Raw genomic sequence first — 27660 nt, forward strand, 5'->3', positions numbered from 1 at the left:
CCTACCGGGGAGAGGGGGGGGGACACCCAAGCCTGACCCCCCCCAATATGGGGCACGGAGCCCCCAGCCCCTGCCCCCGCTGTGTCCCCACGTCCCCCCCTCGTGTCCCCCCGCGCCCAAAGCTCCGCTGCGCCTTTAAGGGCGGATGGGGGCGGCTCCTTTAGGGCGGGGGGGGGGGGGGGGCAGCAGCCGCCCGCGCACAGCGCCGGGGCCGCGCCGGCACGGTGGGTCCGGGGGGGGGGGTCCCGGGGGGGTCCCGGGGGGGTCCCCTTGTCCCCATATCCCTATATCCCTATATCCCCGTGTCCCCAACCCGTCCCCAGCCCCGACCCCATCGCGGCCCCACTGGGATCCCCCCACGCCGGGTTGGGGTCCCCGATCGTGGTTCCGGGGGGGGGCGGTGTGTGGGGGGTCTCCCCGTGCCCCCCCCTTACCCCCGGGTCCCCCCGCAGGGAGCCGGGCACGGGGCTGGCGGCCTCCCCTCGCTCCTAGCCCCGTTCTGCGTCCTGTGCCTGGTTTTACCCCCATTTTAACCCCAATATCCCCATTTTTACCCCTATATCCCTATTTTTTACCCCTATGTCCCTATTTTAACCCTAAATCCCTATTTCTTATCCCTATATTCCTGCTTTTATCCCCATTTCCCTGTTTTTCCCGCTCTACCCCTACTTTTATCCCTATCTTTTATCCCTGTACCCCTATTCTTACTCCCATACCCTTACTTTTATCCCTGTAGCCCTAATTTATCCCAATATTCCTGTTTTTTATCCCTAGCTTTTAGCCCTGTACCCCTACTTTTATCCCTATACCCCTAGCCTTACCCCTATACCCTTACTTTTAAACCTATACCCCTATTTTTTATCCTTATCTCTTACCCCTGCACCCTTACTTTTATCCCTGCACCCTGTTTTTATCCCTGTGCTCCTATTTTGTGTCCCTTTTATCCCTATAACCCTCCTTTTATCCCTATAACCCTCCTTTTATCGATATATTCCTATTTTTATCCCTTTTATCCCTACACCCCTACTTGTATCCCTATACCCCAACTCTTATCCCTATACCCCTACTTTTTTTCCCCTATATTCCTATTTTTTACCCCTGCTTTCACCCCTATACCCCTACTCTAACCCCTATACCCACTTCTCCCATCCCCACCTCCCCCCATGGCCCCCCCACACCCCGCTCAGCCCCTGCCCCCCCTCCCCAAGCCCTAGGTGCCCCCACCCTCTCCCCCCAGCCCCATAGGGCGCCATGGGGCCGCTGTGGGTGCTGAGCCTGGCCGGGGCGCTGAGCCTGGCCGGGGCGCTGGCGGGTGACAGCGGGGCACCACGAGCGGTGACACCGGCGGTGCTGGACACGGGGAGCACCAGGGAGGACCCCATGGGACACGGACAGGGCCTGGATGTGAGTGGGGACATGAAGGGGGGCGAGGAGGGAGATTTGGGTGCTGGGGGGGGTCCTGTCCTTACACCCCTCATCCGCTGTGTTATATGGGGAAACTGAGGCAGGGAGGGGATGTGGTACAGCAGCACCGTGTCACCCACGGGGTGGGTGCTGCCTCTGGGGAGGGGGGGACACACGGCCGGGGACCCCCGTGTGAGCCCCCCCGGCCCTGCCCCGCAGTGCAGGGAGGTGAGGAAGCACAACAGCTCCGAGTGGTGCCGCTTCGTGCGGGGCAACCCCGACTGCCGGCTGGAGGGCGGCTTCCTCGACTACCTCGGCGGCGTCTTCTGCGTCTTCCCCCCGGGGCTGCTGCCGCTGGCCGTCACCCTCTACGTAAGGACGGGGACCTGGGGGGGCCGTGGGCTGTGCCCCCAATGCCTTGAGGCTGAGCCCTGTCCCCCCCCCCCACAGGCCCTGTGGCTCCTCTACCTCTTCGTCATCCTCGGTGTGACGGCCGAGAAGTTGTGAGTACCCCGAGGGGACGAGGGGACGCCCCCGGAGCTGTGGTGGCCTCGGGTGGTCCCGTCACCCCCCCCCGAGACCACCACCGCCACCTCCTTTGTGCCCTCACAGCTTCTGCCCCAACCTCTCGGCCATCTCCACCAACCTGAAGCTGTCCCACAACGTGGCAGTATCCTTGGGATGGGGACCTGGGGGGGGGACACACACACATGGGGACACACACACACATGGAGGGGGTCGGGGCCGTGATCCGGGGGCTGCTCCTTGACTGCTCCCCTCCATGGCGTCACCTTCCTGGCCTTCGGCAACGGGGCGCCCGACGTCTTCAGCGCCGTGGTGGCCTTCTCCGACCCGCGGACAGCGGGGCTGGCTGTTGGGGCCGTCTTTGGTAAGGGTCCCCATGACGGTGTGGGTTGTTAGGGGGGGCTCTGTGGGATCATTCTCCCCCCCAGCGCTCCCCTCACCCCGTTGTGTCGACAGGCGCCGGCATTTTTGTGACCACGGTGGTGGCCGGTGGCATCGCGCTGGTCAAGCCCTTCACGGCCGCCTCCAGGCCCTTCCTCAGGGACGCCATTTTCTACATGGTGGCCGTCTTCCTCACCTTCCTCGTCCTCTACCTGGGCCGCATCACGCTGGGAGAGGCGCTGGGTGAGTGACGGCTGCTTGGGTGGCTTGAGCGTCCCCCGGGGGGGTCCATAACCCCCTCTCCTTGCCCCCCGCCAGGTTACCTGGGGCTCTACGTCTTCTACGTCTTCGCCGTGGTGCTCTGCACATGGATTCACCGCAGGCAGCGCGGGGATGGGCTGGCCCCCCCCGGACCCTGGGAGCCAGGTAAGGGCCGCCTTGTGGTGCCATCGGGACCCCCGTGTCCCCCCCTCACCGCCCCCTTGCTCTTCCCACCCCCCCCAGAGATGCCGACGGATGCTGAGGAGCGGGAGTCCTCGGGCACCAACAGTGGGGACTACGGTAGGTTGGGTTTTGGGGGGGGGTTGGGGCCATCTCTGCTAAGTCTTGGGGGGGTTCTGTGGTGTGGGGAGCCCCCCCAGCACACTTAGCCCCCTTGGCCCCCCCCAGGTGAGGAGTACCGGCCCCTGCTCCCCTACCACGAGACCTCCCTGCACATCCTCGCCAGCGCCCTCAGCCCCTTGGACCAGCGCAAGTGGAGGAGGAAGCCCTGGTACTGGCGGCTCTTCAAGGTCTTCAAGGTGAGGAGGACGGGGGGGACATGATGTGTGTCACCCCTGGGCCGGGACAGCGTGTTTGGGGACGGGTCACACCCGTGGGATGCCCCCCAGGTCCCCGTGGAGCTGGTGCTGCTGCTCACCGTGCCCGTGGTGGACCCTGACAAGGACGACCTGAACTGGAAGAGACCCCTCAACTGCCTGCACATCGTCACCAGCCCCCTGCTCTGCGTCCTCACCCTCAAGTCGGGTGCCTGTAAGAGCCCACAGCGCCCCCAGTCTCCCCCCCATGTCCTCCAAGGAGGGGACATGACCGAGCTGTCCACAAAGCCCCAGGCCGGGTAGCTCCATGCTCCCTGTCCCCCATGGGGTCTCCCCCAGCAGAGTGGGGTAGAGGTGGCTTTAGGGACAAGGCTTGACCCCACACCACCGGCCTGGTGGGATCCTGCCCAGCCTGTGGGGCCGCATTGACGTGTTCTCTCCCCACTGCGTGCAGATGGGTTGTACCAGATCCAGGGCATCTTCCCAGTCTGGGGACTGGTTATGCTGGTTGGCTCTGTCCTGGCCATCATCATCTTCCTCACCACGACTAACGAGGAGCCGCCCAAGTACCACTGCGTAAGGTGTCCCCAGCCCCGAACGCACACCAGGGGCCGGAGCAGCTCTGCTGGGAGCTGAGGGACCTGAGCACCTTCCCGGTCCCTGGTGTCCCCAGGAGGGACACAGCTGGCTGGAGGGGACGCACCACGCACCCAGCTTCTCCTCCTCCTGCCAGGTGTTTGCCTTCCTCGGCTTCTTGGCCAGCGCCATGTGGATCAACGCCGCGGCCACGGAGCTGGTGAACATCCTGCGGACCCTGGGCATCATCTTCCAGCTGAGCAACACGGTGCTGGGCCTGACGCTGCTGGCCTGGGGCAACAGCATCGGGGGTAAGGGCTCCACAGTGCCCCAGTTGTGTGTCTGGAGCTGCCAGCAGCGAGACATTGCCTGCTGAACCCCAGCGGGGTGCAGGTGTCCTCCAGCATCTCCCCCTTCTCCCACCAGACACCTTCTCCGACCTCACCATGGCACGGCAGGGCTACCCCCGCATGGCCTTCTCCGCCTGCTTCGGGGGCATCATCTTCAGTATCCTTCGGGCACGTGGTGCTGGGGGTTTGGGTGCTGGGGGGACAGATCGGGGCTGTTCTGGGGGCAGCCCCTGCTCCTGGGGGACCTGGAGCTGGGCAGGATCCATCCTGGGATGAGGGTCAGGGCTGGTCCCTTGGGATCTGCTCAAGGGAAGGATGGGAAGAGGCCGTGCCTCCCTGGGGAGGCTGGGACGATGCTGAAGCCTCTTGTGCTTGAGGCTTGGGTAGCCTCAGAGGGGCTGGGAGGACAGGGGATGGTGCTGTCCCCATCCCCGGGGCTGGAGGGGAAATTGCGCTGCTCCTCCGTCCTGAACCAGCCCCAGACATCCTGGTGGGCGTGGGACTGGGCTGCCTGCTGCAGATGACGAGCAGCCAGCTGGTGGTGAAGGTAAGGCTGATGGCTATAGCACGGGGAGGGGACCGGCCCCGCCAGGACCCCGCTGCCACCCAGAATCTCTCCGGCAGCTGGAGCCCGACAGCCTCCTGGTCTGGATCCTGGCCGGAGCCCTGGGGCTGAGCCTGGTCTTCTCCTTCGTGGCGGTGCCAGCGCAGTGCTTCCAGCTGGGCAAGGCGTACGGCGTCTGCCTCATCCTCTACTACCTGGCCTTCCTCTGCGTAGCCCTGCTGACCGAGTTCAGGGTGATCCGCCTGGCCGCCGCCTGACCGCCCGCCCTCCCTGCCCTCGGCGCCACGGCTCCAGCCTCCGCCTGCTCGTGTGTTTTGAGAAGGGAAAAGGAGGCGCTGGGCAGCAGCCGAGTCCTCGCCCCGCTCTGGTTAACCTCGGTTAACTCTGAATAGGGACGAGGTGAAAGGCTCAGCCACCCCCGGGCACAAGGGAGCAGGGCAGGCACAGGAGAGGTTGCTCCTGGGCACCCGCTTCCCGTCCCCGTCCCCCTCCTGGGGCTGCATGGGGAAACTGCAAAGTAAAGGCTTGAGTGCAATTTTGGGGCTGGCTGTCGTTGCAGAGGGCAGCGAGCATTCGTAACGTGGGGGGAAGAGCAAAAGAGGGGTTGAGGTGAGGCGAGGCAGCAGGGCAGAGTGCAAGCGAAGCTGGAAAGCAGCCCACAGGAGGCTGGTTTCTCCTCATTTTTTTCTCTTTTTTTTTTTAGCAATGTTTTTCAACCTGCCTTTAGGAATACTTCTGCTCCTGAGAGCGCAGACAGAGCTGTAGCAAAGGACTTGGTGCAGAGGTTTCCGCGCACACTGTTAGCCTCTGGCAAAACTAGGTTTAGACACTGTAAGAAGAAAAAAAAAAAACACAACAAATTAATTGCAATTAAAAACCACACAACCTCAACTCGTGCTGCTTGCTGCGAGGGCGCTGGGTGCAGGGCTGGGGGTGCAGCTTCCTCCAGGGCACCCGCGCTGCATTTCCCAACGCCGGTCACATGCAGCTGCTCGTGCTGCCGGGGGCCTGCTCGTGACGGAGCTGCAGGCACGGGGCTGCGGCCGCCGGCTCTTACGCAGCTCCATGGGCTCGGGGAGGCAGCGGTTCCACGGCCCCAGCCGTTAGGGATCACCCCACTTCTGCTCTGCGGGGACACGGGCGGTTGTGCAAGCAGCACGAGCGGCAGCCTGGGTTTGGGGCAGTTTTGAGGCTCTCCGAGCCCGCTGCTCTTCCCTTCCGGGCTGTGCTCGTTTCTCCTTTTTTTCTGGCTGGATGAGTGCTTTCACAAATATTACGGCTCCCTGCGCCTGCGGCTCTCGCAGCAGCCACCCCCGGTTTCCGGCCCAAACAGGAGGCAGCAGCCACGCAGGGAGAGGAGCGAGGGCTTCAGGAGCCTGTGCAGCTCCTCCCGGCCTCGGCTGGTGCATTAAAAAGAAAGCAAAACAAGAGCATGAAAGCAGTACCGTGACAGACAGGGGGAAAACGGGCAGGGGGAGAGCTGAGCTCTGAGAGCAATGTCCAGGAAGAATTCAGGGCAGAGCTGCAGGGCAGGGATGTGAAATACGCTCATGTAAGCAGCTGCTGCTGGAGAGGGAGGGCGGGCACAGCTCCTCTTCAAACAGCGTGGAAATCCACAGCTGAGTCCCTCTCCTGAACCAAGGGGAAGGAGGAAAGAAAGGTGCTGCCTTTACAAAGCTGAGGATGCTCTTTATTAGTGTGCTTGAAAAATCTAGAGAACATTTTACAGACGTGTCCATAAAATCATCTTTATAAACAAAACGCCAGCGTACAAAAATCCTGCCGCGCTTCCTCCCTCGTTCCCTACCGAATGATTGTCTCCGTCGTTAGTCTGTGGGGAAGGGGGGGGAAGAGGAGGATAAATAGAAGGGGATGCCCCGTACTCAAACTTCTTGTCCTTCCAGACAAAGTCCTGCGGAAGAAGTAAACATCTGTGGCCCTCCTTAGTTTAAAAATAATAATACAGTGAAGGTGGGGGCGGATCAGCATCTCAGCACAAGACCAGAGAAGCAGCAGCCGAGCCCCAAATCCCGGGACACGAGACCCTGTTACTGCAGGGCAGCATAGCCTGAAGGTGCAGCTCCTTTCACACCCAGCAAGTGCCCCAAACCCAGAAAATGCCCCAAACCTATCACTGAGGGGTAACGTGGAATTTAAACAAAGCCCCAGGTGGTTTTGTGACCTTCCCACTGCTCGTTCATCCTGCCCCACACCCCGAGACGTCTCCAACAGCCCCAGGACTAATCTGGATAAATCTCCCAGGCTGCGACTCCACGCAGAGCAACCACAACGCTGTGCTGCTCGTTGGCTCGTGGTCACATTTACGGTCTGGAAAGCAGCCCTTTAAGGTCCTTCACGGTTCAGCTCAGAAGTGGTTTCACAGCCAAGCACCCTGAAGTACCCAGAAAGAAAACGGAGCTGCCCCGAGGCACCCAGGGCATTTATCCAGGCAGGAGCAAGGAGCACAGAGCGCTTTGCCTGCTTTTCCAAGTCTCGTCCTTCCCCAGGAAACGCTCCCTGGCTGCCCTGCTGGGATCAGTCCTCTCCTGTCCTGTGCTACAGGTGCAAGGAAAACACCAGGCGCATGGCACACAGGGACTGGGCACACATCTCCCACCACCAGGTGCTTCGAAGCCTTCAGAAAGCCTCCCCAGCTCCGTCTACTCTTCACCTGAAGCTGAGAAGAGGTCAAAAAGCAAGAGTTCAGGGAACCTCCCAGCTTCTAACCCTCAGCACTTTCTGTGGTTAGGGGATTTAAAAAAAAAAAAAAAAAAAAAAAAAAAAAAGGGACTTAGGAGACAGGTTCTCACCACTTTACAGGTAATGAAACGCAAGGGATGAAGCTACCTGCCACAATCCCAGCATAAACGTGGCAGAGCTGGGAAGCGAGCCCTTTTCTTTCCCCTCCCTCAGCTACCAGGCCTGGCAGCTCACACTGAGAAGCAGACAGGTGAGAAGAAACATCTTTCATGTTTCTTCCACATCCAGAATCCAAGGGAGCAGGAAAGCTCTTCAGAGAGCTTCCCAAGACCTCACCCTCCTCTCCTTAACCTGAGCTGGCTCTCCCTTATCCAGACACAATTCAGTGAGCTGCAGACCCTCGCTTCTGGCTCCAGCTGCCACAGGACTGCTCAGGGACAGCTAAATTCGACGTGCAGAGCTGGATCTGCTACTGGGAGTGCATCTAGCGGTGCTAAAAGGTAGAGGAGAGGCAGCCCGACCTCCGAAAGTGCTGAAATTCCATACCACCCTCCCTTGCTTTGCATAACAAGTGGGGGAGAAGAAAAAAAATAATCCACTCCCCTTCTTTTATTCCTAGGTTAACGGTACCCTTTAAGCGAAGCAGACCTTCAAAAAGGGCAAGTTGTTTTTCCCTCTTTTAAATAGTAAGCAGGTGGCTTAAGCGCATTTCCTCCTGTTAATGGATTACACGTCCCTCTCCCCCAGGTCTGTTAGTGGCAAGACAAACAGCAGGCTCGAGCCTGGGAAGCAGCTCGGAGGGAGAAGTCTCTGCTCTGTCTGAGATGCTCTGTGCCGAGCGCGGGCACCACGCTCACTCTGGTTGCAGTCTTACGCAGAGTCCCCCTGTTTTTTTTTCAGGGGTTCACTGCTTAGGGGAAGAGCTTTGAACCCTAAAGCCAACCAGCACGTGGAACAGACCCTATGTACACCATCCCGATATATACGCTGTGAAGTAATACTCTAGGTTATTGCATAGAAGGCAGCTTGCGTTAGCTAGGCCTAAATGACAGTCTGGGAGCGTTGCCGGAGGCTCAGGGGCTTCAGAGAGCTGGTGGAAGCAGACACAGACTCCTGCAGCGGTGCCTGGGATTCCTCTTTCCTGGAGTGCTCCTCATACCACTCCTGCGAGACAAGATCAAGACAGAGATCAGTCTTTGCCCCAGAGCACCCCTGATCTGCAAGGACACAGCATGTCTCGGGCAGAGGGGCTCCTTCCAGCTTTTTTTTCCAGCATTTTCTCCAGCAGAGGGGCCCAGCTGTGACAGATACACCAAAGGTCCAAGCAAGAAGCACCGGGCAAGGCTCAGCAGCAGCCGAGCTGAGCTGCCAGGCCTGACAAACCCCAGCAAGGAAGCATCGTGCTCAGGATGTCCCTCCTTAACATCCTGGACTCTCATGTTGACACCACAGGGATGTCTGGGGCTTGGAGTCGCGCCCAGGGTGCTACAGGACGTTACATCCCCCTGTTAGAGGCCAAACAGGACAGGCAGGGAGCTTCAACGTAGATTTCCACCCAGCTGTGTGGCATGTAATGTGTTTATTTTTGTTAGTGGGACTGAAGACTCACCCACAACCTAGCTGCCCAAGGGATAAAAGGGCAGATTTGAGTGGTTACGAGATTAATTCTTTCAGTTCTAATCACTGTATTAGTCCATGACCCCAAGCCGCAAGGCCTTGCTCACGCTACAGCGGCCAAATTCAAGGCATAAAGTTCCTAACCTCGAAGAACACCGGCAGGAATGCCTCAAACAATGCAGCGAATCAGCTGATTTAAGCGTTTCCCATCTTTGTTTGCCTGCTATTGAAAAACAGGCACTTGCAGAGCACTCGGTCTGACGGACACACCCAAGCTCAAACACAATCACATTCCAGGGGCTTAGCAACTGAGTGTAAGGCGGCCAAGTCCCAGGAACACCACGCATGTGCTCCTCACAGCTGCCTTAGTGACTGTGGGTTATCCTGGCCACGCTGGAGCACCTACACACACACACACACACACACACACACACACACAGTTGCTGCCACTCTGCTGATGCACACCAGCACAGCCGGGTTCCTGAAGCCACCAGGGAGGCTCTCACACACTCTGTGGTTTTAAGAAAGCCTCCAAACACCAAATCTGATGACGCTAAGGCACAGTTCATCTTCTGCTACCACTCTTTTCACGGAGGTGCCAGGGTCTCAGAGGGAGAAGGCCTCCTGTGTTTCAAAGGAGGATTTGTTCTTCCAGGCAGTGTGAAGTGCTCTGCTAACCACGAGCCTTGCTACTATGTCCAACTCAGCCCCACATACCTGTATCTCCTCCTCATACATCTTCATGCTCAAATCACTCTTGGTCCTGGATCTGCGTCCCAAAAACGTGGTTGACATTTGCTAAGGAGGAAGAAAAAACAAAGACAACGTTCGTCAGTCACCAGGCAGCTCACAGTAGCAGCCCCTGAGCTTCAGGCACCCCTTCTGCAGACACCTATTATCTGCTGGTGAGCCTGGGCTATTCTGGGCTCTTCCTGTTAGCAGAAGGAAAGAGCTGCAGAAGACCAGAGAGCTGAATTCTGAATTACTTTCTGCCCACAGGAGTCACCCGAACAGCACTGAGAAAAACAACCCCAGGTCTGGCACCATTCTGTACTCCACTGCAAGGCTGAGGGCAACATAACATCCCCCTGTGGTTGATCTTCTTCAAAACTCTTTCTGATCAGTACTGCCGTGGCCATCATCACCACCACTACTCTGAACTTTGCCCATGTAAACAAGAGCTCAACTTTTGACCACCAAGCCAACCAGAGCAAATCAAGGCCCGCGAAGGGACTGGAGCACTTGCATTTGGCAGCGCAGATGCAGGAACACAATGGCTATTATTAAAACAATCGTTTAAGCTCCTCCCAGATGCACAAGCTAACAGATCTCAGAGACAAGAGCAGACAGCCAGGTCAGCTCTTTTTTCCTGTTCTGGGATGAAAACGTAAGCAGTGCCGCAGAGAAAAGGACAGCTGCTCTCTGGAATCGATACGAACGTATTGCTGCATAATGCTTCAGGACTGCCTGGGCCTAAGTGTGTGATGGCACGGAGAGAGGGGCAGGAGAATCACAAGGCACTGGCTTCCCTGGAGAACAGTAAATATGCTTTTTCCAGTCTGTTTCCCTCTAGAAGATAGCAAAAAGGTATGCGCAACCCTGGTGCACCTCCCTCCCCTGAAGCCAAGAACCTGCAGTGAGTTTCCTCTTACCCCATACTTGTCCATCTGCAAAACGATTTTCTGCAGCTGAGAAGTTTCGGGGGCGGCTGAACTCCGCTTGTACAGCTCAATTATCCCAACCACTTCCTCCTTGGAGATCTCCTTCTCCAGCACAATGCCGTTGTCTTCTGCACAGGCAAGAAAAAGAAGCAGGAAGAAAAGTTATCTTTACTGGAACACATATGTCCTGGTCCCCCAGCAGGGCAGGGAAGAAGAAAACTGGTGTGTAGGGCCAGCATCTCTCAGCTTTTAAAACCTCAGGTTCCTCAGGGCCTTAAGGTCTTGTCCCTCTTTGCTCACCTGCAAGTTAACTAGCAGAAAAATAATCACACACTAATTGCTGCCTTTTGGCCTTCAGCTGCCCAACGCAGCTCGAGATAAGTGCTAACAAACGCCTTTCACTGCACCATGCAGAATGGGAACAGGAGGGATCGCAATGAAAAGTGTTCTGCAGCTAACAGTGCCTGGCTCACACTGGCCTGTGCCACACATTTGGATCTCCTGGCATCTAAGGAAGATGAGGGGCGAATCAAAGTCACTCCTGTGGCTGGGACCACCACCATGTCTTTCTACAGGGAAGATTCCCTGCATTAAATATATGAAAGTGCAGTAGCTGTAGCTTCTCCCTGCAGAAAGCTGTAAAGAATTACTAAAATTAGCCTGCATAAAGACTGAATAGAAAAGTCTGGGTGTAGATCACCTGAAGGAACAGCGGGAGAAGGACTGTAAGAGATTAATGTGTTTATGGCACCTAGATTAGCAGGTCATGAAGTTACAGGCAGCTTCAGCCGCCCAGCTGAGGAGACAAAGGACAGTGAGGAAACACGGTGACTCAGAGAGGTGTGATGGGATGGAGAGCCCAGCACAGTCAGCTCTTAAAGGGCACAAAAAGGCACATCCAAAACCAGCACATGGTCAACAGCCTAAGTACAACTGGGAGATGTGGAAAGGACTGGATAGGCAGCATCCTTTTTCTCTGTGTCATGGCAAGGAATGCTGTTAAATCACCTTTTTCTTGGTGCCCAAGAGCTGGATGAAACACTTGGAGAAAGACATCCTGGTGTGGGTGTGTGAGCGCAAGGGAGTGAAATTGATATTAAAAGGAGGAAGGAAAAAAATCACCTTTCTTTCCTGTAAGGTCTGAAGATTTTGCTCTGCTATATTATTGCTGTAAGGTTTCCTACGTTTCTTCCACAAAATGTGCACAGACTTGCTGTCTGTTTGAAACACCTCAAATAGCTGAAGTTCACCCAAACACACATACACGATATATATATGTGTATGATGTGTATGTATGTATCAATACACGGCAGGGCAGGGTGGGGGAAATGAGGGCAGAGCTGGAAGCCAGACAGAGATATCACACAAAAGCATAAGAATGATTTTAGGAAGTCAGGCTAAAAAAAATAAATAAATAAATGCAATCCAATCTCATTATCTCCTAAGTCAGAGAGAGGAAACACGCTGTGGGTCAGCCAGCCCTTGGTTCTGACCTTCTGAGTCTTGGTTCTTCCGCGTGTAGTTCATGCGGAAGACGAAAGCCTCCAGGATAAATGCCACGATGATGGTCATCACCACCTGAGAGAGGACACAACAGGAGATAGAGATCAGGAGGCTGCTGCTGAGGCATTCTGCCCCCCCCAGTCCAACAGGAAGCTGAGCGTTTGGGCTGTGCTTCAGCTCCTGCTGCTCCAAGCTCCTCTGTGGAAGAGAGGATGCACGTGTCCCACCTCACACATCTACCTGCACATCGGCTGATGGCAGTGAACAACAAAGGGGACAGAACAAGACTCTGCTGCCCCAGCCCTTACCCTGAGGCCCAGATTTGTGCAGCACCAGTTTTGTCAATGCCCACAAATTCAAATTCCTGCAAGTGAGGAAGGCTCACATGTTTTTGGAAGACGTTATGCAGAGGAGCAAAGCTGTCTGCATTTAGGGACAAAAGCTCCCTCTGGAACAGAGGGAAAGCTGTCTCCCTTCCCCATCCCCCCAATTTCACATACAAAGCATCTTCAGACACCTACCATGGTCACAATGTAGAAGATCATGAAGTAAAGGCGGCTCCAGTGAGTGGTTTGAGACGTCACCCCTTCCTAGAGGAGACAGGGGGAAGAGTCACTAGTGCATACAAGAAGAATGCTGGCTAAGCAACAAAAAGCAGCATCAATACTATCCACCTCATATTCATGCTAGCCCCGGGACTGCCTGCACAATATTCAGTGCTCCAGCTGGTTCTTGCAGCTAACCTGCCCCTGAAGGCAAAAAGCTATGGTCCTACATGCAAACACACAGAGCATATAAGGCCCCTGGCTGAACAAAACACTGCTGCTACGAGAACACAGCCTGGACAGCAGGGCGATAAGCTGGAGTACAGCCTGACTTCATTTGTCCAGATTGTGAAACCCGGCCTGAAGGCTGGTCAAGTTCGACGAGTAAACATGCCTGGTAGCATGTCACAGAGGTCAAATATCACCCCGTGATCAAGAGCAACAAACACCTAACAACAGCAAGTGACTAACCCTGCCCTCTCCAGACACCAGGGGAAGAAAGCAGTGATAGAATGAAGAGATCTACCTCATCTGGCAAGAGCCTGTGCTGCTTGTGCAGGCAAGGGAGCTGAGGTTTACTTACCATGATGATGTACCAGTCATTGACAACTGTCAGCTCAAACAGGGTCACTGCAGACGAGGGAGAAAAAAATAAAGACAACTGCTTTATCCAACCTCGCTTGTTTTAGAATGAATCTTTAGACAAGGTATTTGACAGACAAAACAGAGGCAAGACACCAAGTTCCACTACAGGCAGCAAATCCAGATGCAGAATGCAGGCCCTCATCACTGCGATCACTTTGGCATCTTCCCACTTACAACAAAGGGGAGTTAGACCAGAAGCACAGCTTAATCTCTGTTTCTTAAGAATCAGAAACACACCTAACCCTTTCCACAACAGAGCATGGAGACCTCTGAAATCCCCAGGAGATGAGCACCTCTGCTCATGCATTAAGAAAAGTCATGAAGAGTAACCATATTCAAATCAATCTCCACCAGTGGATTTCAAGAAATGTATTAGCATTACTGCTGGCTCTTTAGAAGAACAGTAACCTAAAGACCTCCTTAAACATCTCTGGAAGCCCGCTCTGATTACCAGTCAAAACAGATTTGCTTGCTTCACGTGGCTTTTAAGAGATGGCTGCTTGCTTTGCAATAAAGCCAAGACACAATGACTCAGCTGACATTGTCCAAAAAGGAAGAGCAGGATATTGAGTGCCTGAGGTGCACTCAGACATCTCTCTTACAGTGTCCCAGGCCCTGCAGTCCTGCCACCCAGCTCTGCAGGGACACAGCTGCAATAAGGAATAGGCTTTGCTATCGACAAAGCTGCCCTTACCAAAGCTGTTCAGAATGTTGTCGAAGTTGTTGAGATAGTAATAGCCTTCTTCCACAACCGTCTTGTTGCCAACCGTGTGGTTCACCCAGCGGTAGGAATCTGCAACAGTGCTTGTGCTGGTTGGAGAAACCAGGGCAAAGAATGAGAAGAGAAGATGGAAAAAAATCTCAGGATAATAAATACCAAAACACTTAGAAGGTGTTGAATTGGGTGGCAGTTTCCAACTCTTGGCTAACACTTGCTTCTTTCTTTGAGAGCTAGCCTCTCTCCTTCACAGCTCAGCACAAGCCCAGGGTGTCTGGGTAATAATTCAAGAAACATTAGACCAGAGAAACTGAATGTCTTAGACTCCTTGGCTCACAGCCTTAAAGCCTGGTATTTCCAAGTGGTCTGCCATCATTTAAGATGCAAAGGGCACAGGACAGCTCAGCTTCCAAGACTAGGCAAATTGATCTTGTAGAAAGCGAGGCCTAAATATCTGGCACAGCAACTCTGGGGTCACGTAGATGAAAATCTCAATTTTGCTCTAGAGCAGATGTTTACAGGAGTTCCCAGCTACAATACCAGGAAAAAATTCTACCAGTGCAGCCACCTGAGGTGAACTACAGATCTCAAAAAGCAGCCAAATCGTCCGCAGAAATCTCTCTCTTTCCAAGTGCAGCATGAAAGCAATTTCATCCAATCTTACCTAGAGAAGTGAAGTATCTCCCTTTAATTTTCCCACTGTGTTGCTTTGGCTACAGAGCCCCATTCAGACCCATTCTCTAGCCCCTTCTTCAGCTGGAGATATAACTGCCAGAGGCACTACTACTGGCTCTGCACCAAACCCACTGCAGGGGGGATGGATTTGCAGTACTCACTTGCAGCAGTTCGGGTAGACCACACCAGCAAAGAATTCCATGCCAACGATGGCGAAGCAGTAGTAGAAGATCAGCAGGGTTAAACCTAGGCTAGAGGCAAAAAAACACAAAGAGCAACTCTTCAGTAGCACAGTACTGAGGGAGGCAAAACAAAGTCACAGGCTAGCTGCTCTGGAAGGATTTCTAAAAGCACTGAAAACCCCAGACCACCCTCTCTGCCAGCACTGCCCTGCAGTTCTTTGTGCTTTCATTCATCAAGTCCTTGGACAAGGAGCTTGCCACTCACTGAAGAGAGAGAAGTTCTAAGAAACTAGAGAACAGCCTGGATTCTCTCCCAGTTTATGTTCTGCTAAGCAAACTTCTCTCCACAGTTGTTCTAACAAAAAACAAACCACAACAAACTGTTCTGCCCTCTCCACATCCTTCGATGCAGGGACAGCACCAAGAACAAGGCTCTCTGGCTATCACTTGATCACCGAGCTCCTTCCAATGCCCTACCATTTAACAATAATGCTCTAGAGTGGCTGTACTAAAGACAGTGAGACAGCTGGGGCTGGGCATATTTGTGCCAACGTTCCTCCCACACAGGTCTCCCCTCTCACCAAAAGCTGGGGGAGGAAGTATTAAACAACAGCAACTCTTAGTCATTTTCCTAACATAAAAAAAAAAAAAAAAAAAGGCATCCCAGAAGGGTTTCTTGCTGCTCCAAAAAATGGGAAGATTACCAGCACACTGCAACCTCAGCAGCACATCAAGCAACAATCAATCGACAGGTCTGAGGACAAAACCTTTGGAAGGTTTGGCAGGGCCGTGTCCTGATCCCAGCCCTAGACACTTAACCTTTGCCCCTCTCTCCCCCTGCTGCTGTCCAAAGAGATTAAGTCAGTACCTGGCCATCCTGGGGAACAACTCAAACATGGTGTCCAGGACATTCCTGTAGCGTTTCTTCAATTTGAAGAGCCTGAAAGGAGAAGCCAGAGAAGTTAACCTACGCACTGAAAGCTGTCGGGAATAGTTAAAAAGAGCATCATAGTTCTCTGCATCTCCCAGGTTAATGATCAGGGAAGGTTTCCTGACACTAAACCCACACAATCTGGTTCAAGTGGTCTCTGTTCATCTGACAACGTCCTGTTGCTTCATCTGGATGTTTATGGCACAGCCACGTGCTTACAGGATTAAGGAATCTTAAGGAAAGGCCCACATCTGCTTACACAGCATGAAGCATAAATAGCTTTTTTTTTATATATATATATAAAAGTTGTAAGAGCCCAAACAAGCCCTATGCACAGGGTAAGAATTCATCACTCTTTTCCTTAGACACAAGCTTTTCTGTGTTTACCTCACGACCCAGTAAAAATTGATGAAAGAAAACACACATTGTGCCTGCTAATTTCAGATTTGGCAAACCCCTTTGCCTTCACAGAGCAGCACAGTTGCCAAACACAGGTTTTCTGTTGCTCCCCTGCCAAAGCATTTCCACCCTCCCACCCCCCCACCTTCAAGTGTCATGAAGTGTTCTTTAAATCCTCACTGAAGAGCTAAACTACATTAGCTCGCCTTTAATGAAACAATATTTTGCTTCTCAGATGCCTTCCACAGCTCTCAGATCCTTCTGTCAAGGCGAATGTACCTCTGTAACAGCCTCAAAACGAGAGGGTTAATCAGACCCATTTTACTGAGCTGCAGAGAGGCTACAGGCCCCAGCCTTGCTTAAAGGGTGAGATACAACTGAGCAGGGTTGTGCTTCACCCTAGAAAACAGTACCCTTTGAAAACTGTAATTTCTGGTAATTCAAGAGAAATTATTAAGCTGGCTGAGACCGCCTCACCCCGACAGAAGAGCTTTTCTCTGAACAGCATCAGACAATTTAGAGGAGGTGTAAGAACCCCACGAAGGCAGACATAGGATAATCTGTCCCTGGTAAATCCCTTGATCTCTATTAGAGATCAGCTTAAGCTCCAAAGCACGGGGTTTCATATCCCATCCCAAGTTTTTATCTTGGGTTTTGATGGCGCTGGCTAATCTCCTTACCCTGCGCGATTCCTGGTCGTGCCATGGTCAGGTACCCACGGAGCAATCCTTGCCCCCTCCTGGTAAGGAGCTCAGTGCCCAGCTGGACCGATGGCAAACAAACCTGCCTGTTTTCTTCCCCAACCTGCTCTCTGTGCTCCCTGTCTCACCTCAGCAGCTGGAGAGGTCGCAGGACCACGATGAAGTAGAACGGCTCCATGTTAAATGCCAGCGCCATAAGCCCCAGGAACGCAAACAGGGTCACTGAGAAGTCAAAGCTGGAAAAGAAAAAAAAATAAATGACATAAATGATATATCACTAATATTTCAGCAGAGAAGAGGTACTCGGGGCCACTCCAGCCTGACAGGATGCCCAAGGCCAAGCCCAGAAGCCTCACCCTCAGGCCTCAGAACTCATCTCAGCAGCCAGCCTCTCTAACACACCAGTTTTTATCGCCTCTGAGTGTCAGCGCACACTTACAGATTCCAGCCTGAGGACAGGTACTCGACGGGCCCCAGCCCAGTGGTTTTCAGGAGCAGCTCCACGCCGTAGACTGTAAAAGGAGATGAGAGCCATGACCAGAAATTAGCAGCATCACAAGGAGGGCTTATGCAAAGGCTCGCCCTCTGCATAAGATACATGGTCCTTTCAGTACAGGACCTTATTCTTGGTCAGATGCCAAAAGCAACATTTTCCCTCCAAACCAACATGTTTTCCTGTACGTGGTGATTTCTCTTCAGGGCAGCTGACAAAGCAGTTACTTGGCTAACAAGCTGTAAATGTTCAGGCACAAGCTCCCATACAAGAGGCCAGAGAGCTGTGTAATAAATTCAGGCCTGCTTGGGTATGTCCTTTATCTCAGGGGAACAAATACGACCTCCACCCCTTAGCCTAGGCCTGACCTGCAGCGACAGATCCTTTCAAAGAGGAGCCATCTAACACCCTCTCTGTCCTGGCAGCGCTCTGTGAGCATGCAGGTTAAAAAACCTAAACAAAGCCAACAATACCACAATGACAGGGAGGCACCCCTGGCTGCAGCAGCTCAGGGAGCTGTAGAGCAGTGCAGCGCTCACGTGGGTCTATGTGTATGCTGACAAACTCTGCCAGGCACAGGATCATTCTAGATGGAGTCTGTACACCTGTTTTTACTCCAAACTGCATGATCTTCTGGCAACTGCCTATTCCCTTCCCAACTCATTACGAAGTGAGATATTTCTGTTGGGTGGCACCTACTTACTTGTGAGGAAGACTATGTAGCTCCACGGGACGTTTCTGGAGAAGAAATTCCCTCCTGCAAGACACAAGAACAACTTCTGGCCTCCCCTTCATTCAGTCACCCAGCAGCGTAGTCAAGACAGCAAGCTGCAACATTTCCTACCTTGCAGCATGAAGGTTTCGACAAGAATCCAAATTCCATTCACAGCCACCACAGTATCTGGAAAACAAAGTGAAAATCGATGAGTGGCAGGGTCAACATTTCCAACTCAGCTATCAAGTTGAATTTGTAACTTGGACGAGTCACAACCTTCCACTCAGGCTTTTCCCAGGCTGTCAAACGACTGTAGCACTGCTGTCTTCTAAAGCAAACAAAACTAAAACAATGACCAGGTTCACGCTCAATCATTTGTTCACCAAGAATTATTTTACACACAAGTAACAACACGGCAAAATACTTCAGCTTCGTCCTAGTTCTGGAGCAAGATCTTGAGAAGCACTAGGTCCCCAACAGTGCAAAGCCCCTGTCAGCTTGGATCTGTAACTGCTCCCCAGTGTTCAGATCTCAGGAGCTGAAGGTGCAGGATTTATCCTTTTCATTCAAATGTCCACATCTCTTCCCTTCTCCCTAGTTTAGCACCCTAATTTATAAAAATCAGTCTCCTCCAATGTTCAAATTACTCCAGATTACTGAGTAGGAAGAGACCGTGTAGAACATAACAAGGAGCACCACAAGTAAGCACTCCTCCTCCTCGAGAGAGAGAAGAAGAGATTCTCCCAGGCAGAGCAGTTGCCAAGCAATCCCTCCAGCAGCAACAATGCTCGCACCTTCTCAAGTGCCAGCAGAACAAGAAGGCTGCCTGGCAAGGCAGTTCCTTATCCAGCATCCTTCGGCTGCGAGATAAAAACCTCAAGGCTTGTGAAACCTAACCGCCAACGTATCCCAACGCAGTGAGCCGATCCCTACGCAGCCAGCCCACAAGTAGGTTATAAAGCAGCCTCTGCAGGAGACTCAACACAGCAGCAGTTGGTGTGAGCATGTTTTCCCTCCCTCTCCACCCAAACTCCAGATTTTGCAGAGGAACCACAGCTCAGACCAAAGACCAGACCCCACCGTGCTGAGTCCTTGGAGGGCTGAGCACAGACAGTGCCCCTGGCACGAGATCAAGGGAGTGTGGCAGAGAGAGAGCAAGCTTGTTGCTGCTACTTACACATGGTGTACTGGAACACGCGGGAATTCACGAGGATGTTGATGCCTGCACAAAGGAAAGTACAGCAAAATGCATGTTAAAGCAGTCCTCTGTGCCTCACGCACAGCTTCCTCTATCTTCTCCTTGAGATGTTTTTCACACCAGTCCTCAGCACAGAAGCTAAGCAGATCTGTAGAACAGAAACTGTCGCTTCTTGGGACCAAGGTGAAATTTGGTTTAGATTTTTAGTGGCAGTGAACTCGCTATCCTTAACCATCTAGATGCCTCCCCCTGCCTCTATGCACTAGTCCTGTGATGCGGACAGAAGTAAGAACAGCTGACGAAGCACTGCCCACGTTTGAAACAACACGTGCTGCCAAGGAGAGCCGAGTGCATTAGCAGAGATCCACAGGGCTCCTACAGCAGCTGTGCGTGTGGATCAGGATGCTGCTAACTGCTTCCCACCAGCATACCCATGATTTCGGTGTTGGTGTTCTTATTTCTGAGTGCCTACGTTCAATCAGGTAACCTGGGACACGGGAGATGTTACATTTGCAAGGCAGACAGCACTGATGGCTGTTGCACATCTCCTTCCCCTTCCTTAGCAGCTGCACTTGATCTGTACAAGCACCGCAATTCCATGTTGGGACCTGGAAGCCCCATGGCTTCTTGGCAAACAAATCCCACTGCACTGTCACAAACCCTGCTAGATTCAGGGCTCGTACATCACAGCTAGCCTCGGGGCTGAAAAAGGAGTACAGCCCTCCCTTGACCTCAGGGTCTGGTTCACCACAGAGCTTCTGCTAAGAGGTGTCTCACTCTGAGGAAGCTGGGGTTTGGGTCAGGGCACAGGGAGTATGTAAAGAAATCTCCCTTGGAGGCTCTGAATACACAGAGTTGGTTAGTGGGCCTCCCCTCAAGCTGTTTACCTTGGACGTTTCAGCACAGGTACATAAGAAGTCCCTTCAGAGAGCCCTGTCTTTATAGAGAAAATCTCTTCTTACTAGTTGAATGTGTGCTGTCATTAAACCCCTGCCAGTACCTTTAAAAATAAGGAAAGCTGTCCGGGGAAGGTCATCAAACCAGTGCTCACGATTTCGTTTTGCCTGGAAGCAGAACAGCCACAATCAAAAGAAGTCAAAGCTATTTTCACCCCAAAAATACAGCAGTTGAGACCCACCTTATCCACATCACCTGCTTTTAGACTGCCTTTGTTTCTCACCCACCTTCTCTTTGATCACTGGCCTCCTCTGCTCCCCCTCCCCTGACACACTTCCCCTGTTCTCCACCCAATTAATACTCACCTTCCATTTTAAGCCAACAACTTCATAGAAATTGTAAAAATCCTTTAGACTGCAAAACAAAAAGAAACATCTGATCAGAGCCTTAAAGATGATTACATCCTTAAGTGTCCTTGCCAGGCACCATCAGCAGAAAGTCCCTGGCAATTATTAACTCTTTATTAGAGCTGCAGCCACTGCTGGCAAATCAACACCGACCTCTTCTTGGTGTGGCCAGAGGTTGCTGACTGACAGTAACCAGAGCTGCATGCTTTTAGGTGTCTGAAAGCACGGATGCTGGAATTCTCAGGCTCTTGCCAGTGCCGTTAGGTGCCTAAATTTAAGAACTCAGTCCTTCTCCTCGTGCCATTTTCAGTATGTCTCCATGGCACTTGACTTGAAAGAGAAGCATCAGCACCAGTTTCATGGGAAACGTTCGCTCTGTGGCCAGAACAAATTAAAAGAAGGAGCAGGTCTCCTGCTCTAATTCCCTCTACTTCCATGCTGGCTCGAGTTAGCTGCACCCACCCACCAGAATGGTAATTCTCTGCCTCATAACGCAGAGGATGACAGTCCTGAAAGCACCAGCAGAACCAGATTTTAATTAACAAAACCCTAGGGGACACAGCCAGCTGCTGGAATAACAAAAACTTGTTAAGCTGCGAGGCTGCGCTGTGTGAAGAAATGCTCCTTGCAGGCTCTAATGCTGCTCCTCAATTTCCCACTCTGTTCTGGCAGGGAAAGTGGGAAGCAGAGGATGCCTGGCGACTGCCAGCAGAGCACTGTATCCACAAGAGGGCATGCAGGAACGCCATCACCTCTGCAGAAAAACCCTCAATTCTCAGGGCACCCACCCCTCCAAGCTTCCTAATTCCCCAGCACAAATCTTTTCAGGCACAGAACTCCATTCCCATACTCCAGACCAGTTTCCTTCCATAAACTCAGCCATCCTCTCTGAGGGATAGCCTCAGAGTGTGAGGCAACATCCCTGCTCAGGGCGCAGCAGCGAGAGCATCCTACCTGAGTAAAGGAGTGTTACTTTGATTCAGTGCTTTGAACGTGAGATACCGCTCTCGGGTGCACATCCGAGGCTTGTAAAACCGCAACAGCCCTTCAAAATGCTTGAAGGAAATTCCAGACGGCCTCTAGAAAACACAGAAATGTCATGAGCAGGGACATCAGACAGAAACACGTACACACTTACATGTTCAACTCTCATTCTGGATTTGTTTTAAGCAGGATTTTTACATTACCATAAGATGCCATTATAAATAAGCCTGAAAAGTACCCTAAACCATCACCCAAAAATACTGCATTTATCCCAGAACACAGATCAGAAAGCTCTCCTGGCAAATCAGACCCTCCCAACAAATGCAGAGCTGTTCTGTGCTGCCCCGCCCCGTGAGAACTGTCCAGCCAGACATCCCCAGCAGAGTTCAACTACTGTCCTTGAGAGAACAGCAGATATTCTAACTGGCCCTGTTACTGGCATGATTTTCAGAATATAAGCTCTTCCTCAGAAAGTGCTAATATAGCAAATGTGCCCTAAACATGAACCAATTTACTAGAGGAAAGTTATTCTTGTGCCTTATTTCTCTTCTTGCCCTATATGTTAACCAAGAAATCAACGCTGTCCCCCAGTGCTTTGTCCCTTAAAGCCCTGTAGGTGAATTCTGTCTCCACCATTTGTTCACGCAGTATCTGGCAACTGAACCATCCCTTCACATGCATAACCCACCCCTCCTCTAACTACTGGTGCTCAAGAAGCAAGTCCTCGAGTGACCCACACTTGAGGGTGGAAATTAAGGAGAAATCAACAACCACGTGCACTCCAGGACAAGCTTCCCTCATTTACCAAGGTACTTCCGTGGTCTCACATTGGGGCTGAAATTCAGGCTACTTTTTTCTCCAGAAAGAGATTAAAAACTAGTTGGACAAATAAAAAAAATGGTAGCCCTTGGTGATTACGATCTGACCTCCCTCCCAGCACACCCTGGGAGGTTCTGAGAGTCCCCGCAGGGCGCTGTACCTGTTTGGTGATGAGCAAGCGGTAGGCGTGCTGTATGGCCGTGCGCTTGTGCAGCAGCAAAGACTTAAACTTCCTCTTCTCAATGTCATTGAACGTGTCGAACACAACGGCAAGAAGCTGCGGAAAGAAGAGATGAGACACAAGTTTTGATCCGTATTCTGTACAGCTACCTGAGCCAAAGCTTCTGAAACAGGCAGGAATATCCAGTCAGAGAGGCAAGGAGAGGCACTGCTGCAGGAGGAATCTTCTTGCTGAAGCAGGATAGAGGTAGTGATGGCTCACCGAGCATAAGGACAAAAAAAAGATCAGGACGCACACTGCGCACACACTGATCCACTTCTTTGTTTGGAAGAGGCCCAGATATTTCTGGTCTCCTAACACTCACTTGTGGTTTTCAGAGGTAAGGCTGAATCCCACATATACTAACAGAAAACAGCATCAAAATGTTGCTAAAAATGCCCCAATCTCTTTGGGAAGGGGATTTTGAAGGCTGCTGTTTGGAGTCATCCATCCATGGGAGCTTTGGCAAACATATCAGAACTATCCCTCCATCTAGCACAACAGTAGTGAAATCCCAGCCCGTTACAAGCACCAAATCACTCACCTTGGGATGCAGAATCCCCCAAGTCCTTCAACAACCCATTTTTCACAGCCCACATCCTCCCCTGAGCTGGTTTCAGCTCTGCTCTGGATGCTGAATGAAGCAGAGCGAGCACAGCAGCCACGCTCTCACACTGCAGATATCAGCACTCTTCAAGTCCTGCCATCCTTAGCAATTCCATTCCCTTTTGAACTGATTTACAAAGGATTTCAGGCAAGCCCAGATAATAAAATGCCATTTTACGATAAATAATTAAGACAGAAAAGGACAGTAAATTTTGTGCAACCAAGTATGTCACTCCAAGCATGATATTAATGTGAGAGAGGCTGAGAGATGATAATATCATTCTGTTTTCTATGATTTAGTTCACTTCCTTGTGGTCAAACGTTAGACTCCTATCTGCAGCAGAGCTGCCATTTCTAGAATTATTCTGCCAAGGGGTCTCAGGTTATTATAGAGCACCCTTGGGAACGGGGAAGACTTGAGCAATGAACTCCAAATCCAGGCAGAGGGAAGTCAAGCACTTCAACGGGGCACTCACCAAGTTCATGATGAAGTACAGCTCAATGGAGAGGTACACTATGAAGAAGACACAGGACCACGGGTTCCGGGCATAAGATGGCATCATCACGTCAGGGAAACTGCATCCGAAAGACACAAATTTAAGTGCCTCAATACATCATGCTACACTTCCCACTACGTAGGTAAAAGCACAAGACTCAGATGTGTGCACCCAGATCCACGGACCTACACATTTCTGCAAAACCCGTGGCTTCTCATGACACCATCAATGAGCAGCAAGAACACTGAGGCATGATAAAAGGAAAAAAAGAAAAAAATATTTCCTGCACATCCCAGAAATCAAACGGGCCAAGGGGATTTGTAACATGGCTAGGGGTTGTGCTTGTACCAATGGCAGCAGTATAGCCCTGGCGTAGAAGTACTACAGCATGACACCCTGAGATTTATTCCATCCTTTGCTAATTTCCTAATCCCCAGAGCTCTCCCAGACAGCAGATCAATATTTACCCACTGTCATTATCCCCCCTCTCCTAGATAGTGGAAGTGAAGCAGAGGAATAGGAAGTTACTTCACAACAGCAAACTGTCGGCTGACAAAGAAGCACAAACAAACTTTCCCTCCTCGGACCCAGGCCTAATAAAGCTGTCTCCCCCTTATTGCCCTCGCAGTGATGAAGTGTTCGAGTGGCTTAGAGATAACTCCACATCTGAGGTCACAGCGGCCTAAAACAAAACGAAGTACCAGCTGTTCCCAGGCTGGCTAACCCAGGAAACCTCTCTCATGCAGGGGAAAGGAGTCACAGCTGGAGACAGACCATTTCTGCAGAGAAAGTCTGGACTCTGCTAGATTTCTTCTGGGACAGAGGCACAGACATCCTTTTCTAGCTCAGAACTTACTTTGAAGTGGTCAGAAGTACAAAGAGATTCACGAGGCTGTTCTCTAAGGTACTGAAGTACTGAAAGAAAAGGAAAAAAAAAAAACATGACAAAAGTGCAAGCAGAATTTCATAGTGACATTTTGTCCAAAAAATAAACCAAATGAAAACAACATCACTTGAATACAGGCACTTCTACTGTTCCCTGATGCCTCCTAGGAAAAGGGTTCTTTAGCACTAGTCTTTTTTAAAGGTCTCTGAGAGATGGCATGTGAAGAGTTAAATCAATTGAAAGCTAACCTAAACATTTTTGCTATCATATTCCCAGGAAGTTATAGATTCATAACACGAGGAACTTGGCTGCTGGACTTCGACAGTCACTGTGTGAAACGGCCAAGCTCCCACCCAAATAACTCCCTCCCCTGGGGATGGCAGCAGGTGGCCCATCCGCCTGAATTCAGACACCAAGAACAAGGAACGACGACCTGAGAGTTCCCTGTGGGACTTCCTCTCTCTGAAGAAGTCCCATGCGCTGCCTTCCCTGCCAGCAGGTGTTGACCCAGTGTAACTCTGCCAACTGCCTCCTCAGCCACAGCCCCTGCGCTTTTTCCATTGCCAGCACCAGCTAACGTCTGCCCCCCCAGGCCACCATGTGGAAATAAGCAACGTCTGCACAGTAATACTCGGTTCTAAACTGGTCAAACTGGGACTCGAGCTTCAGTTCCAGGTGCGAGATGCTTACCGGATCTGAGTGGTTAGGAGAAAACAAGTAAAAACCTAGAAGAAAACGGAGAGGAAAGGTGAGAAGACGTGTGGAAAAGAACAACAAGAAGTCTGTTTCAATTTCAAGCAGCGGTGACTGGTCTCTGTTCTCAAAGAGCAAAGTCACACCAACAACCAGAAAGCACCATGAAGAGAGAATCTGTAAGGCCTTTTCCATACACAATTGCTAATTTTTCTCATCAGCATTTCATTGATCCTTTTGGAAAACAAGCTTTTTGGGGATAGGATGGTAGCAGGTACACTGCAAACATTCACTCTTGAGAGTTTAGACTAAACTTACTGGGCTGAGGAGGAGATGATGGAAACAAAAACATGGAGACCTCCAGCACACACACCATGAACTTCTGGAAGAAGTCAAAAGGACCTTTGCTACAGAATCAAACAGCCATCTCCTAGATTTTTTTTAGCTCTAAATAATTCTGCTTTCCTGGTGACTGCAGGTAAAGTGGGACACATGGAAGATCCTGGCGGGACCCTGAATCTGATCAGGTTTATATTCATCGTTCATGTCTGTGCTGCTTTTGGAGAACTGGTTGAGAGCATCCTAACTCCTTATTTCCATAAGTACAACTCACCCAGGATGGCAAAGATCACCATGAAGAAAAGCAGGAGGAGAAGAATGTCAATAAACGGTGGGAGGGACTGGAAGATCTGTCGCAGGTTTCTGAAAAAGGAGGGAAAAAAAATGAGGAAAAAAAGGAGAAAACATGGATAAACCAAAACTCGTATATTTTCTCTTCCAGGTGGGAAGGGGAAAAAAAAAAAGAGTGCTTTTCCTCCACCTATTGCTAGGCGTGACAGCAGAAGAGCCAGCCAGCTGACCGCTCACCTCCTCACGGCGCCGCAGTAGCGGCAGTCCACCAGGAAGATGCAGCGCAGAGCCCTCGTTATGCGGACATGCGAGGTTTGGCGCACCAGCACCACGATGGCCTCGATGAACTGCACAAACAGCACACAAGTCTGCAAGAAAAAAAAAAAAAAGGGTTAATAAGAGGCACAGCTGCAGTCTCCTTTGGGAAAGGCAAAGCTCTCACCAACCACCCATTTATTTGCGTCTCCCATTGCTTAGGAACCTCACACGAATTATTTGGCTTCGGGACACGTGGCTGAGCGATGCTGCTACAGGAAGGCCAGCAGTTACTGCGGTTCTTCGGTTCTTAGAGGTGCTGAGGGAGAAAACGACGACACCCAGAGGGACAGCTTACCTTCACCATCGTCCTCTTGTGCCTAATGAAGGTGTGGAAGCCCAGCCACCTCATCTTCATGGAGAGCTCAAAGACCACCACCATCAACGCAAACAGCTCCAGGGTTGCGTGGACCTGTTAGGGAACAAACCTCAAACCTGGGCTTCTGGCTACAGGCACATCAGAGGCCACGTTTCCACCCCTTTTTTCTAGCATCAGACTGTTGTCAAACTCAGAGCACTGAGTGCACATGGAAGGAGAGGAAGATGCAGGAAGGAGATCTGCTTGGCAGACTGAATTTACATGGAGAAGAGTTTTCTCTTGAAAGAGAAGTTCTGGACAACCACAGAGAGTGTCCTGATCAAGCTCAGGAACAGAACAGCAACTTCTAGCAGTGCTGATGGACCCCTTCTCTGTTGGAAGATGCAGAACTGGACTATGAAGATGCCCTTTTCTTACAACCTCAGCATTAGTCATAGCTCAAAACCCCAATTCATTTAAGAAGCCCTGACTCATTCTGAGGAACACTTTAACCCAAAGGCTGTCACAAACTCTTCTGCACCCTGGCATGCTCTTAGGATGCAACTAGAACTACCAGCTCCAAAAGCAGGTGGAGGTTCTCCCACCAGAAGCATCAGCTCCTAGCGCTGTGCCTGACAGTGGCACCTGCTGGCTGGGGACCAACAACAGGACACAAAACTGTTTGTGCATCCCTTATCTAAACCCACATTTTGTCAGGGTTAGACAAAACTTCACCTCACTTAAATACATTACAAGAAAAGTGCTCAAGACATCAGGAGGACGGGACACAAGGTTTAGCAAACTGGTTCTCAGCTTGGGCCAGGTGCGTTCTAGGGAGCAGTGACACCCCTGGGATAACAGCACCAACACAAGGACAGTAAAACCACCCTGTGAAAGCACACAGACTTCAGGGCTACCTCAAGAAAAAGGAAAAGCCACACTCTTCTCCACAGTTACAAAATTTAAGATCTGCACAGGCTAGATAATGTAGCTGTGTCACTTTCACAGTTGCTCTATGCACATCAGGTTAAAAAAAAAAAACACAACAAAAAGGATGTTTTGCTGGCTGGCATATCTGCTCTCAGCCAATTTAGAGAACAAGCCAG

At 51.6% G+C, this 27660-nt stretch overlaps 2 protein-coding genes across 8 annotated transcripts in view; one reads left to right on the plus strand and one right to left on the minus strand.

The window, feature by feature from the left end:
* Positions 1-68: 68 nt before the first annotated feature.
* Positions 69-5510, plus strand: SLC8B1 (solute carrier family 8 member B1). Of its 2 annotated transcripts, XM_068653799.1 has the most exons (16): positions 69-224; positions 737-1404; positions 1624-1776; positions 1855-1907; positions 2017-2074; positions 2188-2293; positions 2386-2553; positions 2629-2736; positions 2815-2871; positions 2980-3110; positions 3201-3342; positions 3583-3704; positions 3862-4015; positions 4131-4211; positions 4537-4601; positions 4679-5510. In XM_068653799.1, exons 2-16 carry the CDS (start codon positions 1252-1254, stop codon positions 4874-4876), a joined length of 1749 nt encoding a protein of 582 aa, XP_068509900.1. In that variant the 5' UTR covers positions 69-224; positions 737-1251; the 3' UTR covers positions 4877-5510. The 2 variants fall into 2 exon arrangements, with proteins under 2 accessions (XP_068509900.1, XP_068509901.1); XM_068653800.1 differs by lacking the exon at positions 69-224 and having other exon boundaries at positions 384-1404.
* Positions 5511-6287: 777 nt separating this feature from the next.
* TPCN1 (two pore segment channel 1) overlaps positions 6288-27660 on the minus strand; it is a 40978-nt gene continuing 19605 nt past the window's right edge. For all 6 annotated transcript variants that reach the window (XM_068653791.1, XM_068653788.1, XM_068653790.1 and 3 more), the window contains 24 exons: positions 26555-26668; positions 26179-26309; positions 25925-26013; positions 25309-25343; positions 24589-24647; positions 23712-23811; positions 22570-22686; positions 21561-21685; positions 20565-20613; positions 20303-20366; positions 19282-19326; positions 18234-18290; positions 18093-18146; positions 17336-17408; positions 17025-17132; positions 15734-15805; positions 14845-14934; positions 13985-14100; positions 13229-13275; positions 12622-12690; positions 12091-12175; positions 10589-10725; positions 9654-9734; positions 6288-8483 (listed from right to left, as the gene is read on the minus strand). In XM_068653791.1, coding sequence (XP_068509892.1) covers positions 8361-8483; positions 9654-9734; positions 10589-10725; positions 12091-12175; positions 12622-12690; positions 13229-13275; positions 13985-14100; positions 14845-14934; positions 15734-15805; positions 17025-17132; positions 17336-17408; positions 18093-18146; positions 18234-18290; positions 19282-19326; positions 20303-20366; positions 20565-20613; positions 21561-21685; positions 22570-22686; positions 23712-23811; positions 24589-24647; positions 25309-25343; positions 25925-26013; positions 26179-26309; positions 26555-26668 — 2040 coding nt within the window. In that variant the 3' untranslated portion in view covers positions 6288-8360. The remainder of the gene's footprint in view (positions 8484-9653; positions 9735-10588; positions 10726-12090; positions 12176-12621; positions 12691-13228; positions 13276-13984; positions 14101-14844; positions 14935-15733; positions 15806-17024; positions 17133-17335; positions 17409-18092; positions 18147-18233; positions 18291-19281; positions 19327-20302; positions 20367-20564; positions 20614-21560; positions 21686-22569; positions 22687-23711; positions 23812-24588; positions 24648-25308; positions 25344-25924; positions 26014-26178; positions 26310-26554; positions 26669-27660) is intronic.

This window comes from Anas acuta, chromosome 17 (genome assembly GCF_963932015.1).
Source record: "Anas acuta chromosome 17, bAnaAcu1.1, whole genome shotgun sequence".
NCBI lineage: Eukaryota > Metazoa > Chordata > Aves > Anseriformes > Anatidae > Anas > Anas acuta.

What these genes read in the sequence shown, in the direction of transcription:
- SLC8B1 (XM_068653799.1), top strand. Translation starts at nt 1,252, where the DNA reads ATGGGGCCGCTGTGGGTGCTGAGCCTGGCCGGGGCGCTGAGCCTGGCC. An exon ending in GGTGTGACGGCCGAGAAGTT is followed by an intron (nt 1,908 to 2,016) that starts GTGAGTACCCCG and finishes GTGCCCTCACAG; the next exon opens with CTTCTGCCCCAACCTCTCGG. An exon ending in GGCTGTTGGGGCCGTCTTTG is followed by an intron (nt 2,294 to 2,385) that starts GTAAGGGTCCCC and finishes TTGTGTCGACAG; the next exon opens with GCGCCGGCATTTTTGTGACC.